Raw genomic sequence first — 17,113 nt, forward strand, 5'->3', positions numbered from 1 at the left:
TGGCAGGGAGAGTTAGCGAGCAGGGTAAGGAGAGGCTGGGTGTGAGGAGTCATGTCAGTGATGTAGCTCTGCCTTTATCAAGATCTTGTCAGCTATGTGATATCCCTCCAATGTTCCAGGGGTCGGCAAAAAGCCAAGCAAAGTTACAAGAGTTAAAAAGGGAAGAGAAAAATACATTAGTCAATTCTGATATATATCTATGGATAAAAATAACAATCAAATCTTTAATGTCTGCCGTCTTGCTCATTATAAAGCCTTCGCATTAGACTAATTTAGAGGCACATGTTGGTCTCAAGTAATAACAACCACCAGTAATGCCACTCACTATGCTCTGAGCACTTTGCTGGGTCTTGTAGACACACTCTTCTCTCTCTAATTCTTAAGTGCCCTTACAAGATAGAAAACATCCCTGTTTTATAGGTGAGAAATGCAAAGCCCAGGGGTTAAAGAACTAGGCCACATTCAGAGGCTAACAATGGTCAGAGCTCGGCCTGCAAAGCAGGACAACAGGGTTAACAGGTATTATTCATTCATTCCGTGTATACAAAGTGTACGATTACTTCATGGATTCTATGGAAGGAGATGAGCAAATCATCCTCTTCTGTTGCACCAACAGCGGCTTTAACTTCTGGAATATTCTTGATGATAATAGGTAACATGTATCCAGGATTCAGTATGTCCTGGGCACTGTTCTGAGCACTTTCAATCCAGAGCTGCATTTACTCCTGTTCAGTTCTATTATGGCACTGCTATTATTCCCACTTTGCCAATGAAAACACTCAAGCTCAGGGTAGGGAAGCCACACAGAACAGAGCCTGGCTGCACATTTAAATAACATTAACTTTTATTAGGGATTATAGTTTCCCAGTGTTGCTTCCACTCCTGTCCAAAGCCTCCTGCAAACCTTGAGTGAGACAGAGAGTATAGCAGTCCCGGAGTTGGGAGGGATACCCACATGCATTACAGAGCGTGTCTATCACTCCCCAAGCCAGAAGAACGGCAACAGAGCCTTCCTTCATCTCTCACTGTCCTAAGCTCTCTAAGGCCAGTGGTGTTAAATGTGGTGGGTCCCCACCTTATGGGGTTGAGAGAAGTTGACTGAAATGCCAGAAGGCGACACTAGTTGTCAATCTGATTAGAGAGTTTGGGCACTGGTGGTATATAAAATCCACACGATTGGAGGTTTAAGCATGGAAGCCTTATCTAGGAGAGCAGGAAGTGTAGGGACGGAGCTTTGGGCTGATGGGAAAGAACAAAATGTGCCATCTCAGAAAGTCACTGTGAATTTATCTGCTTTCATTAGTAAAGAGCTGTCCACCACCAGAGCTCTGGCTCCTAAGATTAGAAGCCTGCCTTGCTTTATGCCATCAATGTATTCCTGAAAAGGTGTATGCAAATCAAAGGTATGCTAATCAGAGCACCTTCCCCCAGAGACTTTCATTTTCATTTCGGAGTTTCTTTATCCTCATTTCTGATCGATGTTCAGAGGACAGTGGTTCTAAAAATGCATACTAACATAGAAGTTACGGGCATGTGGAGTTTTTCTCCTGGGTTATGAGAATGGGCTTGGAGGTCCAGGTATCCTGCCTAGTTCCCAGTGAGGAAGATGCCCAGGGAACGTCTTTCTTACCTGTAGCCACCACAAGTCCTGGGGCTGTCGCCTTGCTCGAGATTCTTCCAGAGGAATATGGATTCTCAGGGGTCTGCAAGTGCAGGTGTAAGGAGCAGAAGGGCTAGGAGGGAGAAGAAGGAAATCTTTATTCCAGGAAGCTCCTGACAGGCACCCCTCCCTCACCAGATCTTAGGTTTCCAGTCACAGCAAGGATTGGGTTGAGTCACACACTTAGGTTTGGGCAGGAGTCATCTCTACCTGAGATCAGCAATACGTTCACATCAGAAGCTTCCCTGAGAACCTGGCCCCGCTCCCATCACCCTGTATGCTGCCCCCACTTTTCCTCACCCCCATCCCATTCATCAAGATCCAGTTCATGGTCGGCCTGCTGAAGCCTCCCTGACCATGCCTTGCCCAGGATGGTAATGGCCTTCTCCCATGTCTGATGCTGCGTATCACACTCTGCTCCTCTGAGGGATCCCCCTGGGAGGAGTGAAAAGGGGGAGCTGAGTCAGACAGTCTCAGGTCCTGTCCCTCTTCTTCAAACAGACAATCCCTGTTTCTGTTTTTTTTTTCAACTCTTTTTTTTTATTGCTTAAAGTATTACAAAGAGTATTACATATGTGTCCATTTTCCCCCCCGCCCTAGACAGTCCCCTAGCCTCCCCTATCCCCCAGTGTCTTATGTCCATTGGTTATGCTTATATGCATCCATACAAGTCCTTCGGTTGATCTCTTACCCCTACCTCCTGCCCCCACCCCACCCTCCTCGGCCTTCCCGCTGCAGTTTGACAATCTGTTTGAGGCAGCTCTGCCTCTGTATCTATTATTGCTCAAAAGTTTATAATGGTCTCTATTATCCATGAATGAGTGAGATCATGTGGTATTTTGTATTTGGTTCTTGCTTATAATTTCACTGAATTTTACTTCAAAGATTTGAAGCCATTATCTAAAACACATATGTTTGTGTTCTTTATTCATTTACTTATTTGCCCCTATTTGGGTATACTTTAAAAGGATTTATAGGGATGTATTATATTTACAAAATATAAAAAATATGAAAATGACAAAATTGGGGAAAGTAGAAAATTAGGTTAAGGAAATACCATGAAGCCATAGATACAGTGTTCGTTTGTTTGTTTGTTTGTTTGTTTGTTTTTTGGGAGGGTCTTGCTGTGACCAGTTTTTAGAGATAGGTAGGCATTGTCTTTGACCTTCCTAGTACCCCCAAGCAAAAAAAAAAAAAAAAAATGGAGTTGGACTGATACTACAAAAGGGGAAAGGCCATGGTTGCCCTGGTTACCACTCTATCTCCAGTTTTTAAAATGATGTCTACAATATGATTCAGTGGTTAATAAACATTTTAAATAAGTGGAAAAAGGTAACTTGTTTGCTAAGGAGAAACATAACCATTTCTGGGGCCTTAGGCGAATTCTCACACAGGTCCTCTTTAAGATGGCACTGAGGGTTGTGAATATCACTGTTAATTACCTGTCTTCCCTCCCCACCTAGAGTTGTAGCATCTGAGGGCAGAAAATAGCATCCTACACATCCTGCCCTCCGTAACTCCTACCCCAGCATCCCATATAGCTGCAACCCTAGGAATGCTGGTAGATTCCTTTCTCCAGGTGGACATAACAGCCTGACTTTTCCTGGACTTTGCTTACCTTACCCTCCACCAACCCCTTATCAAACTGTATCATATCAGCTTCAGTTAAAGGTGTGTTGCCTTCACTGAGCTGTCTGGGACCCTGGGACGCAGGCACTTTCTCTTCTACATTCCTTCATCTTACTAAGAGTTAGATCATATGGTATTTTCTCAGTAAAAGCCTCTGATGTTCAACTGAACTTTCCACCCAGGGGGCATGGCAGTCTGAGTGCACAGATCAACAGCTGGGTGTCATAGGAAATCCCCGCCCGTCACTGGCCAAGTTCCCAGGGCACCCAGATGGAAACAGCCCCTGGTGCAGCTTCCCCAGGTAACCAGCCTTCCCCGTGGACCTCACATGAGACTGGGTGACTGACCAGCAGGCAGTGTACCGGGCTTCCTCTCAGGTCCACGTCTGGAGCTTGCAGTAGGCGCCAATCCCTGCCCTTGTTGTAAGTGATGTACGTCTTCACCTGCTCATCCACCTTCTTGTTTGCCAGGAATATCCCTTTGATACCTGCTACCTAGGAAAAAGGGTGAGAGATGGAGAACCATGTTGGGCCAAAATGCCTATAGTCTTGGAGGAGCCCAGAGAGAAGCCCCAGCATTTTCTATGGGATGTTGGATGTACACAAGATGACAGGAAGAACATAGTGAGACATGCCATATGCCAGGTGGCCTCGAAAGAAGTTTAAGTTCATCTCCGCACCCTCCACCCACCAACTCACATGTCCTATTCCCCTCTTACCCACCTGCTTTTCCCATCTTTACATGTCTCTGCACTTTGTCCCCTAGGGCCCGATCCCTAACATTTTGCATTCCCACCGAGGTGGAAGCTCTTGATAACAACTGCAGGAGTTACCCCCCAACCTCCTGCTGAGGGGACGGGGGCGGCGGCAGAGGGGAGAGCTGGTGAACAGGTTTTAAAGGGATCGGGCATACTCCTTAATGATGAAAGTTGAGGTATCCCAGTTAGTAGTGAGGTAGATATGCTTTGGAGAGATGACCCAGTGTGGCCACCTGGAACCTATCCCTGGCTGTGCCACTAGCTCAGTGTGTGACTATGGATAACCCTCATATCATCTTCAGGTCTGAGCCAGCGGTCACTTTGAAACAGGCAGAATCTGCCCTATTCTTCCTGTTTTCTCCCGGTTGGCTGGCAATGGATACATGAGGTAATGCATAGCCCTCTTGCAAGAATGGCCAATTATTGGATTTGCGCACCCACAATATTTTGAAAGAAGAGCAGCACCAGAAAACAAGGAGCTAGATTAAAAGAGATTTATTATCTAGAAGGGTCCTAGAGTAAGGACAGATTTACTTAAACTTTTATTCCTACTGTGTCTATTATGTTCTGGGCAATGAGGACAGCTATTTATATTGACAACATCCTTAGCCAAAAAAAAAAAAAAAAGGATTATCTTAACTTCCCTTCCAATCCCAGCATGTTTCAAAGCTAAAAGATAATTCAAAGAGCTTAAGTATATATAAACAAAAGGTTTAATGGCAGGTTTTCTGGGTAATAGAGTCTCAAAATGTAAATTGTATGTATCCCCCATTATTTAAGAATTATGGTGAACAGATTTATTGCAGATCTGAGAGAACGCCAGTGGGAAAGAATTGCGCAAAAGTGGAATTCTTTTTTTTTAATGGCATAATTTATTTGATGAAATGAGAAGTCTTTTTATTTGTTTTTAACTTTTTTTAGTAACCCGACTGGCCTTGAAGAGAATGCCAACCCCAATAAAAACAAACCCAAAAATGGACAAAGAATGTCAGAAGGAGAACAGAACACCACTAGGGGAATTAATTAGATTCCCAGAGGGTGGGTAAGGAGAGAGCCAAGCTGGGGGGAGAGGGGCAGTGGTAGCAGGGTTCTGCCCTTCCCCAGAGATACCCTCGCTGCTTAAAGTCAGTGCCATTTCAGGAAGCCTGGCATCTATATGCTCATCCTGGAGCCTGAGGCCCTCAGAACACCTCACTCTTTAAAACCAGCTGCCAAGGTGTTTTTCTTAACCCTGATGGCCGATTACTCCTCACTGAGAACTCGACCTGAGTTTCTGTAGGATCTTCTGCCTTTTGGTATTTTCTATGAACCACCAAATAATGATTCTGAAGACTCTTCCCCAAGCCAGCCAGCGCCCCTGCACCATGTGCATAGCACCTTGCTCTCCACTTCCCAAAAGAGAAAAACAGAGTCAGATTCAGACTCCCAAGACTACTCCTGTGGGGCTCCTGTCACCCCCTCCCCTGCCCCCAGTGGGATGCTTTACAGCAGAAATTGTGAGCCATTCATCCGCCTCTTGTGTTCTTCTGAATGAGCATGTTTGGCAAGTGGAATGGCCACTACCATAATTTCCCACTGAGAGCTATACCACTCGGATGGGTGTTTCCTGCGTTGCCCACACATCCTGAGAGCAAAATCGGGAGAACAGAGACTGAGAAGGTATAGGAAGGGGCTTTCAGAGCTCCAGGGAACCCATCGTAGCTCTGAAGGCCTTCCTCCTGCAGACGCACCTAATGCCACACAACTCCCCCTGTGGTCTGAGGGAACCAGAACACTTCCCCTTTGTGTTTGGATTGGTCAAAGCCTTACATTATCACTGACTACTACTTGGTTCCGTATCACATATAAATGGACTATAGGTTTGGAGGTCACTTTGCTTTTGTGTACCTAAGCCCAACAGATTTCAAAATTTTTTAATGCAAACCAAGAATAAAATACATTTATGTTGCAGCCTAATAGACTCATATATGCATGTATGTGTACACGTGTAGGTACATATAAATCATGAAACACAACATACCCACACTATACACACTGTAAATGAATTAGACAATGAGATTCACATTTTAACTCATCTCCATCCAACGAGGTACTTGGCATATGCCTTAAACATGCTTCTCCCCACTGTTGTTTGAGATCAGAAGCCGGGCCTCTGCTGTTGGGCCCAGCAGTTCAAGGAGAAGGGTACCAGCTGGCGGTGGCCCCAATGAAGAGGGCAGTACAAGGTGTCAGGACTGCATGACCCACTTTGCCTCTGGGAATCAACTTGAATTGGAAAGGGAAACTGACAGTGGCCCCTTGGCAGAGCATTGAGTCCAGGTGGCACGGTCATCTGTCACTCACCGCCTTGGGCCCTCAGGACAAGAAAGCCAGGGCTCTGCTGAGAAAAGCAATTACCGTGGTCTGCTCTGGGCTGTCCCTAGAGTCAAACCTGTGGTGAGAATCCTCTGAAGGTCAGTTTGGAAAAAATGTCCCTGTGGAGGCCATAGCAGCTGCCCATTCTGCCAAAATAGGGTCATCTAAGATCATGATAAAACAGAGGGTGGAAGGCAACCATTATGGACAAGGAGACATCAATAAGATGGGCAAAGAGACCAGAGTAGTAAGGATGCCTCAAAGAGTTGCACTGTATCCATTCAACAATTTGTCATGAAGAAGGATATTTTTTCCCATTGATTTTTATTTATTTATTTTTTTTTTAGAGAGAGAGTGGGAGGGAGAGGGAGAACAGAGAGAGAGAAACATCAATGTGGGAGAGACACATCAATTGGTTGCCTCTGGCATGCACCCCGACCCTGCCAGGGATCAAGCCTGCAACTGAGGTGCATGTCATTTACCAGAATCGAACCCACAAACCTACAGTCCATGGGCCGAAACTCTAACCATAGAGCAAACCCAGCTAGAGCAGAACTATTCTATATTTTGATTGTGGTGGTAGTTATACAACTGTACAGCCCTGTCATAACTCACAGAACTGTATATCACAAAGAATAAGTTTTACTGTATGTAAACTATACCTCAGTTAAAAAAAACTGATGTGGAAAAAATACATAGTGGGAAGAGCCTGGGCATTCTAGACACACAAACATGAGTTTGTTTAAACATAGTGTGCCACAATTTACTAGCTGTGTGATCTGAGCCATGTGACTAAATTGTCTGTATCTCTGTACTCTTATAAGGCACAATGGGGAATGACACCTACCGCCAGGGAATGCTGCAATAGATATATAAGAAAAAGTTAAAAGCGGATTAGGGTTATACAGTACAATACCATAGCCACTGGCTGTTGAGCACTTGAAATGTGGGCAGTGGGACCAAGAAACTGATTTATAATTTTATTTACTTTTAACCAATTTGAACACTGATACCAGATTTAGGTTGGCAAACTTTTAATTATGTTTGGAATAACTTTGGTGTGTGACTTTACTTTATTCTACTATAAATTTTAGGAAATGTAAATAATGATCAAGGATTTCTGGTAAAAATTTAGCATGTAAGTTGAGATGTGTAGTTTTAGTATGGAAATATATAAAGTATCTCAGCAATTTTTCATATCAAACATATACTAAGATGATAATATTTTGGATATTTTGATTAAATAAATTATATCATTATAATTAATTTCACCTTTCATTTTTTATGTGGGTAGTAGAAAATTTAGAAGTGCATGTGTGGCTCACATTATATATTTATTCAACAACACCAGTCTAAGGCATTGCCTGGTATGGTCTTGTTGTTATTATAAGGAGTTACAAGTTGGATGCTTAATATTCAGGAAAGGATTGCAGAAAATCCATCAGACGGACAGCTCAGAGAATGTTTCCATAATATAACTAAGCGTGTTGAAGAGAATATTTGTTTCTTGATTTATCAGTGGAGAACAACTAAGAATAAATATAGTTTATAGTTAGGGATGTGAAAAAATGAGTGTCATAAGAATAATGGTGAGCGCACAAAATGGACTACATTCACGGTCAACAGTAGCCTTGTTTTGATAGAATGGGCTTAAAGAAGAGATTGATTATTATTTGGCCTTCAATAATTATTTTCTCCCCTGATTATGTAATTACATCTATGATAATATTGTACTTTGAGGCAAAGATTAAAGACAGAACAAGAAAGAGACACTGTACAGCAGTCGGCTGCTCCAAGAGACCATAAAACAATAACGCATCTGCCTTATTAGGTTGTCGTGAGTTTAGTGGGCTCGATCCCCATTGGTCACCAAGGTCTCTCAGCACCAAGACCTGCAAGGTGAATTCTCAAATAAGTTCTGGCTTTCTTCATCCTTTTGCCAGTGTCAGGAAGAAGCTTGAAAGGTCAGTAGTTTTAAGCGGCCATGGTCAGCCCAAGCCACCTCACATCCGTGGTACCTAAAGGCATCTCTGACATTTCCGACAAGGGAATACAGGTACAGTGTCCTGTTACATTATCATATAAAGTTACACACTAACTTGAAATAGGGGACTACATCATGAATGCAAACATCATCCACTAGGTATATAGATGTAGGGGAAGAACAGAGAAATACTAGCCCACAGAATTAATGCCCAGGTCTTCCATTAAGTTTTTAGTGGTATATTTGCAATCATTATCCCTGCTATTCCCGAAGGCCACTGACCATTCTATAAAAATAGACCTGGTTCTCTTCTCATGCTGGGACTCCACCAGGTATGTCTTTCTCTCAAGCTCCAACATTCCTCCTTCAAGCCAACTCATTTACAAGTCTCCCCAAATTCCTTGTTAGCATTAACCTTCCTTTATAGTGACTGCACAACATGAGAAATTATAACTTTAATAAAAGTCTTACCCTTTGAAAAAACATGAATGGACCTGGAGAGCATTATATTGGTGAAATAAGTCAGTCAGAGAAAGACAAGTGCCATGTGATTTCATTCACATGTGGAATCTAATCAACAAAATGAACTAACATGCAAAATAGAGATAGACTCATAAATAGAAGGGAGGCTGACAGCTGTTGGAGGTGGGGGACTGGACAGTGGTGGAGTGGAGGGATTAAGCAAAAAAGAAAAACAAAAGACGGAGAAAACCTCATGGACACAGACAACAGTGTGTGATTGCCAGGGGGGAAAGAGGAAGGAATTGAGGGAGGGTATAGCAGGGGTGGGCAAACTTTTTGACTCGCGGGCCACAATGGGTTCTTAAACTGGACCATAGGGCTGGAACAAAAGCATGGATGGAGTGTTTGTGTGAACTAATATAAATTCAAAGTAAACATCACTACATAAAAGGGTAGGGTCTTTTTTTTTTTTTTTTAGTTTTATTCATTTCAAATGGGCTGGATCTGGCCCGCGGGCCGTAGTTTGCCCACGGCTGGTATAGGGGGATAAAAGGTGATGGAAGGAGACTTGACTTGGAATGGTGAACACACAAGACAGTGTCCAAATGATGTGTTGTGGAATTGTGAGTCTGAAATTGGTATAATTTTATTAACTAGTGTCACCCCAATTATTTCAATAAAAAGGAAAAAAATAAAATAAAAAGAGCAACAAAAAAAATGTTAGACTGTGATCACTAACTATTCTAATACATATCTTTCCAGTAGATTGTCAGTTTCATGTACCAGCCTCATCTCATCAAACAGAGTACACACCATGAAAGTCTGTTAATTTAGCTGAACTGAATGTGAAAGTTTACCAGTCTTCCCAGGTGCATTACTCAAGGGCATTCAGAGTCCAGAAAATAACAATCTCAGTTTCTATGAGAAGCTCCAGTGAAGAAGGCGAAAGTCTAATAACCCCTAGAGACCAATTAAATTGAGCTTTGTCTCCAAACCACAGGATGTATCTCCAGGTGCAAAGCAGCATCGCCCTCTACAAACCTTCAGTATGTTGTTCATTGTCTAGATGGTGTCAGGATCCATTTTATTCCCTTGGTACTAAATTCCTTCTAGAATTTAACTCCAATTATTTATCCAACACTCATTCTTGTACCTGACAAGCATCACTTCTATTCAGTAAGACTGGTTAACTGATAATCTTATACATCTATACCCTTTATCCAATTCTTGGCTCATACCTTTCACTTCTTTCTCATCAGGAAAGACATATGATAATGATAGGTAATGCTGAGAAAAGGAACTGGGCATGTACGGCTCATCGCCACATCCACTCTTTTGGGGATCTACCTGCAAAGATCAGACCTTCTGTACCTCAGGGTGATGGTGTTATAGAAACAGGTTTCCACAGGAGATCTTTTAATTTACAATTTCTGCCTGTTACTGGATGGATAGGTGCAGTTCTAGAGCACAGTGTTAGCAAGCCCACTTCCTCCTACCTAACTTTTCAATGTTAGGTGATGTTTGATCTCCATTTGTCTCATCCACTGTCACTGTCTCAATTGGTTCCAATCTTGGGCAGGTAAAAAGGGAGCTTGTTTGATGACCTCTGCAAAGCCCAACAAACTAGATTTCAACCTCCATGATGGTAACAGCCATCATCTTTCCTATCTCACTTGTGGATTTGCACACAGAGTGGGGGCACAATTAAACCTGATAAAATTGAAAGGGGGACCAGCTCAACAGTCCTGGTGTTAAAGAAGCTGCCTTGCTTGATACATCATGTTTCTCTGTAGATGCAATGACTCCATGCATTCCCTCCCCACAATGAGACCAAAAATGCAAGACTGACTTCAGCGAGAAGAAAACAAATTACATGGATCTAGGTACATTCTTCATTTTGATTCATGTTCCACTTCAGATGAGAGTGTCTCGCTGTTCTAAATGACCAAGGAGCTTTCAGGCTCCCATAAGAAAGAAACAGCACAGTCACAAATTCACTCACCATTATCAATAGGGTCAGAGACCCAGGGATTTCTCAACTGAAATGCCATCTGCAGCAATGTCTACCCTCCTCTTAGTTCTGGCCACAGGAGCATGGATAATCCTCTTATCTTTATAGCCTCACTTGTGCAAACAGGAACTTGTTGGAGTGGCCTCAGTACTGCGAACATCCATCTAAACCTTCCCATAAGCCGTGACTTATTGCCCAATAACAAAGGTATGTTTCTTCTTCCTGGTCTGAGTATAGGCATAGAAATGGAAGCTTCCCAAACCATATATACTCTTTAGTCATCTTTACAAGTTTTTGTAACTCTAGGAAGTTATCTGGGCCATTTTTCCAAATAAACCTTATCCTTAAAAGAATTATTTTAGCATTTCAACTACCTCTTTAAGAAACCAGGATATTTCTACTGATTTTGTTTTATAATCAATGCCATTCACTTCTCTCCTTTTTAAGATGTGCTTCCATTCACCCCATTTGTTTGTGTAATCCTCCTCCTACTCTGATAAAAGAATTGGAACCTTCTATGTTACCATCACTTCCAGTGACTGAGCAGCCAACTTACATACCAGTGCAGAGGCGCTGGTTCTTTGGCAGAAGAGAAGGAGAAGGCCATGCACTGACCTCTCTGTTCTGAAAGCCTCTACCAGTCCTCAAAGCAAACACCTCACAAGGGAGCAGCTCATCCAGACCATCTGAGCCTACCACCCACATACACAACTTGACCTTTCATGAGTAGATGACCTCAACCAGCTCAGGTATGTGGGTTTGATCACCAAGGCACTGGGAATGTTGGCTGGGTACTCAGACACACTTTGCTCAAATCAATGCATCATACCGAGGTGGTCAATCAAGCACCTTCACTGTGGCCAGGACTGTCAAAGGACACGCGTGTCACTAGAGGTTTAAAAAAGCACTACATCATTAGGGTCACTGAAACAATTAGTTGTTTAATCTAGTTCCTATATGGAGTCACTTGGTTTCCTAGATAAATTATTCTTTAACTAGTGATGACATTTAAAAAAAAACAATACAAGCGCACACTCAGTAAAAGTAATCATATATTAAAATGAGAAAAAACTCAATGTAAGTCAAGGCCAATTCTTCATGCATAGATTTTGGCATTTGGTGGCATTTTAGGGGAACCTTCACATCCATCATTGATGTTTGCTTTTAGTTTCCTATAAAATTTGTCCATAAAACTTTTAAAAGCAATACAGCTGATGTTTGATATCCACAAATTTAAAATATTTTGATTTCCTAAATAATTTAAAGCATACAAATAACATTGTTTTCTCCACCCAGAGTTCATAAGAAGAAGCATAGAGTTGAAAAATTTACTTAAGAGATCACATAGACCAAGTAACCTTTTTTCCTGACTTGTAATTATGCTCATACCTACAAGAACATTGTCTTTAGATACATTTTTTGAAGGCTTACTGAGCCAACCCCACAGTACATGCTTCACAAACATTACCTCTCATTCTCACAATAACCTCATGAGATAAATATTTTATCTCCATTTTACAGGTGAGGGAATTGAGACACAGAGAAGTGAAGACCCTTCCCAAGTCACACAATTGCTAAGTGGTACAGCTGAGATCTCACCCAGGGCTATCTGACCCACTTGCTTGTGTTTATACCATTAAAACTCATGAAAAAGAGAGGCAGACCCAGGTGTGGGATAATCTTGGCTACATACCTCATACAATTCAATAATAATGTTTCCCATTAGACCTCGGCTGCTCTTAATGTTCTCCATGGCCAGGGTGAAGTAAATCCCACGCGTGTCTGAGATATAGAGGTTGTATGTGTCATTCTGGTTCCATTCTTGAACCGCAGCAAACACTTGGTTCTCATCGGTACTGATGATGTGCATGTCCTGTAAGAAGATGGAAGGCCTGTAAGGCAGCAGATCTCATATCTCCCTGCCCACTGGGACCCAGAATAATTACTGTGACTTACAAAATGGTTGAGAAAAAGCTTGATTTATAGGCAATGTTAAACAATTCTGTGTCGGACCAAGGCTATAAATTATGAGCTTCATGATTTCTGTTCCTTGCTAAGTGACAGCAAGATGGGCATAAGGGGCTTTGGTGGGTATCATTTTCCATGGCTTCAAGGGATTCATCCACTTTCATTTTTTTTGTTTTTATATCTGAGAGGCAGTGTTGGTGCTAACAGAGACAAAAAGCCTTGCAAGAAAAAACTCACACATGCCAGAAGACAGGCCTATCCCTTCTTTAGATCTCCATTGATGTTTTCAAACGTTTCGGTGTAATGGTTTTCACACCTTTCTTTGGAATCTTCAGAGACATGGGGGTTGCAGGAAGAGTGGCAGGGAGACATGGCCAATGGGTGGGACTCTGGACTTCCAACCCTGTTTCAACCAGAGCAGAACCACTCAAATCTGCTTTATACTAAAGTTCTGTGTAATATTCTAGGAATAAAAGATGAAGGGGGTTCTGCTGTTAATAAAATAATGTTTGAAAATCATTGATTTGGAAGAAAAGATACTCAACATGAAATTTAGTGTTCTCAGTCATAATATAAGCTCTGCTACAGAACTGATGAATATGTCAGTCTCTAAGAGCTTCAATTTTCTTACCAAAAAGTGAAGAGGCTGGGCTACCAATAAAAAGAGCTAACAAGTTTGGCTCAGTGGACAGAGCATCGGCCTGCGAACTCAAAAAGAGCTAACAATTGGCAGTGTTCTAAGTTATCTTAATGTATTATTTCAGTTACAAATCCAAATAAGTCTATAATGGATGTAGTGTAATTATTCCCATCTTATTGAGGACTAAACTAAGGAAATAGAGGTTTGCAAATGTACTTCATATTGAATAGCTAGTAAGTGACAGGACCACGTTTTGAACCTCAGTGGTATGACTCTAAGCTAATTGTTAGCTTCTGACCATTTGGATATATAGCCTCTAAATTAGAAGTTGCAAACCAAAGATCCATACAGTAAATATAAATCACGAGGGTTTGACCCTCATCTATTGGTTTGACCACAGTCTATTTGCAATACTTGAAAATGTAGTCTTTTAGGTGGAGTCATAAGACTCTCAGTCCCATGTATCTAACTTTTCTTATGATCTGCTACTTTCTGGTCGCTGAAGTTACTTTAGTTTGCATTATTGGAGTGGGTTACTTCTAAAATCAAATCTATGAGTGCAGAATCCAAAGCAGTTTATAAAAGCCAGTTTGCATATGTGTCTAGGCGCTGTACAAAGAGTACCATAAACTCAAGTCCTTAATTAAGGAACTCACACTGTCAAGAGGCAATGTTGACAAGGATAAACATTTGAAAACTGGGAGTAGTTAAAGAATGCATAACTATACAGATGTGTATGGCAACAAGTAATAACATCCCCAGAAAGCAGGAGAGGGGCCCTTGTCACTATGGTGGAAAGCATTGATACAAGCAATTGCAGTTGACAGGAATTAGATAATCAGGCTGAATCTACCTCTTACCTTATTTGGCTAACCTTTCCCAGAAATGGTTTCAACAATAAAGGGAGGCAGCATTGTCTAGAATGTCAGAACCATGGAGAGCTCCATCAAGATGATTTCAAAAGGAGCAGGCTCATTTGATTTGGATGATTTCAGAAGGAGCAAGCTTATTTGATTTGGACATGTGGGAGGCAGGGAGAGTGATAAGCAAGTTCTACATCTGTGCGTTGGAGATTCTCTGTCATATCCCGGTCTCTGGCCTTGAATGCCCTTGGTCACCTTGCCTAAGACCTTACTTGCTCATTTGTACTTACACACCTTAGAGCTCCCTGCTGACCTGCCTGAAATGGTAATGAGGCTTACTCTTAAAAACCATGTGATGACATCATGTCATGTTGGTGTGGAATGAAAACCCAAGAACCCAGTAGGAGGGTAAACAGCAGCTGCAGGAAATACAGATTAAATTCACTTATCCTGTTAAAAATGCAATAGAAATTCCTGGCTTTTCCCAGATGTTTTGGTTATAAACATGAATGAGCTAAATTATTTTAGACTAAACTAGTGAAAAAGAGGTGAGGGAAAAACAACTCAAAACACTGGGGCATGGTCATGATTAGAGGCAGCCAGATTTGCTGTGAGTGCATCTTACCTTAGACCTGTGTTGGGACTGTGTTACCTGGTGCACAGATACTGCAGGCTCAGGGGTAAAAGACTGCTTTCTAGCATCTAGGATTAAGAGATGCCTGCTTGAGAAATCCTTAATTGGCCAAAGTCACTTAGTTAATAAATGACATTACTAAGATTTAACCTTGAGACTACCCTAATCAAGAAGCTAAACCCATTATCAGTGGGGATATAACTTTAATGTGCATCAACATGACCTGGAGATCTTAATAGCAGGAAGGCTCATGAGTTCCACTGCCTGGGGTTCTCATTCAGTATTTGTGGTGAAAAGCCTTAGATTCTGCCATTTAATAAGCCCCCCAGATGATTCTGCTGCATACAATCTGGGGAACTACTCTCTGAAAAACTCTGAATGCTGTGTTGTCTCTTCTAATAGGTCTTATGGTTGAGTAAGAATTAACCAATAATAACCTGGAGAGTAAGTCTTCAGGAACAAAGAAAATTCCTGTCAGTTAAATTTGGTCAAATAGGTATTTGAAGAATAACAATGTTTATTTCTTGAATTCTGCTACTCTAACTCCAAAGTATGCATCACCTTCATAGTAAAAGAATTATAAATAACAGTCCCCCTATACGAGTGATGGCGAACCATTTGAGCTCGGCGTGTCAGCATTTTGAAAAACCCTAACTTAACTCTGGTCCTGTGTCACATATAGAAATTTTTTGATATTTGCAACCATAGTAAAACAAAGACTTATATTTTGATATTTATTTTATATATTTAAATGCCATTTAACAAAGAAAAATCAACCAAAAAAATGAGTTCGCGTGTCATCTCTGACACGCGTGTCATAGGTTCGCCATCATTGCCCTATACCCTCCCAAAAGAATAATTGGGGAGAATTAGAGTTGCTTTTTGAAAGCCTGTTACTTCTTAGGAGAAAATAGTAAAAATACTTCTCTGTTACTGAAATATTATTTTAATAATCTGGGCCTACCGTAACTTCATTATAGGAAGATATATGTTATTAAGCATATGCCATATGTCAAATACCGTAATACAAAAACAGAGAGGAACAAAATGTAAACCCTAACCTCAGGAAGATGCCCACCCAGGGGAAACTACATGCTCTTGTGGCCTTCCATGAACTTATAAGTGCTTTAACAAAGGTACTGACAATGGTGGCAGGAGTAGAAAGGCCTATATAAGTAGGAGGAAGGGTGGTCATTCAAGGAAATTTGTGGAACTTAGAATAGCTTAAAAGCAGTTTTCTTTTGTGGACAGTGAGGGTAGAGTGGCCACATCATAAGGGGTTCTGTGTAGTGCCCCTAAGTTTACCCAGAATAAGAGACAAAGCTATCACAAGGTTTTTGCAGGAGAAAGAAAAGATTAGAGTTGGTCAATGCAGAGATTGAGTTGGAGAAGATGAGCTTCATTGCATGATCATATGCATTGAGGACCCAGTGGATTAAAGTAAGGCAGGGGGAAAGGCTTAAAATGTCATAGCAATAATCTAGGTAGTAGTACACAAGGGTATGATCTCAGGAGTAGGTTTTCTATAACCCTAAGAAATGGACCAGTGAGATATTAAAGAGGTAAAATCTACAGGGGGTAAGGGAGAAGGACATATCTATTATATCTCAGATATCTGACTTACAAAATCCCTTGAATTTTAGTCACTAAAATGATAGTTAAATATCATTTGTGTAATTATTTGTTTGATATCTGTCTCTCTCATCTATAATAATAAAAGTGTAATATGCTAATTAGACCAGATGTCCCTCTGTCCTTCCAGACAACCTTCCAGATGAAGCTGGGGCTGCCAGGGAAGCCCAGGTCCTGGGTGCCAGAGAGAAGCCTGGGTCCCAGGTGCCAGAGGGAAGCCAGTGCTGGCAGCCAGGGGAAGGAAGGCTTAGTCTTGCATGAATTTCATGCATCCGGCCTCTAGTTAGACTATCAACTCCAAGAGGTCAGAAACTATGCCTCTCTTATTCATCACTTTATTTCTAGTGTTTATCAGAGTATCTAAGATTATCATTCCAAGAGGTCAGAAACTATGCCTCTCTTATTTATCACTTTATTTCTAGTGTTTATCAGAGTATCTAGCACATGGCAGACATCTAACAAAAGCCTACTGAATGAATAAATGGACTAAGTAAACATGGCAGAAGAGACAGAGATAA

At 41.5% G+C, this 17,113-nt stretch overlaps 1 protein-coding gene across 1 annotated transcript in view; it reads right to left on the minus strand.

The window, feature by feature from the left end:
- Nucleotides 1-17,113, minus strand: part of SORCS3 (sortilin related VPS10 domain containing receptor 3) — a gene marked incomplete at its 5' end in the record, with an annotated part of 527,180 nt that overhangs the window by 105,319 nt on the left and 404,748 nt on the right. The window contains 3 exons of the mRNA XM_006756437.2: nucleotides 1,631-1,733; nucleotides 3,637-3,783; nucleotides 12,552-12,731. Of these exons, the coding sequence (XP_006756500.2) occupies nucleotides 1,631-1,733; nucleotides 3,637-3,783; nucleotides 12,552-12,731 (430 nt within the window). The remainder of the gene's footprint in view (nucleotides 1-1,630; nucleotides 1,734-3,636; nucleotides 3,784-12,551; nucleotides 12,732-17,113) is intronic.

This window comes from Myotis davidii, unplaced genomic scaffold (genome assembly GCF_000327345.1).
Source record: "Myotis davidii unplaced genomic scaffold, ASM32734v1 scaffold332, whole genome shotgun sequence".
NCBI lineage: Eukaryota > Metazoa > Chordata > Mammalia > Chiroptera > Vespertilionidae > Myotis > Myotis davidii.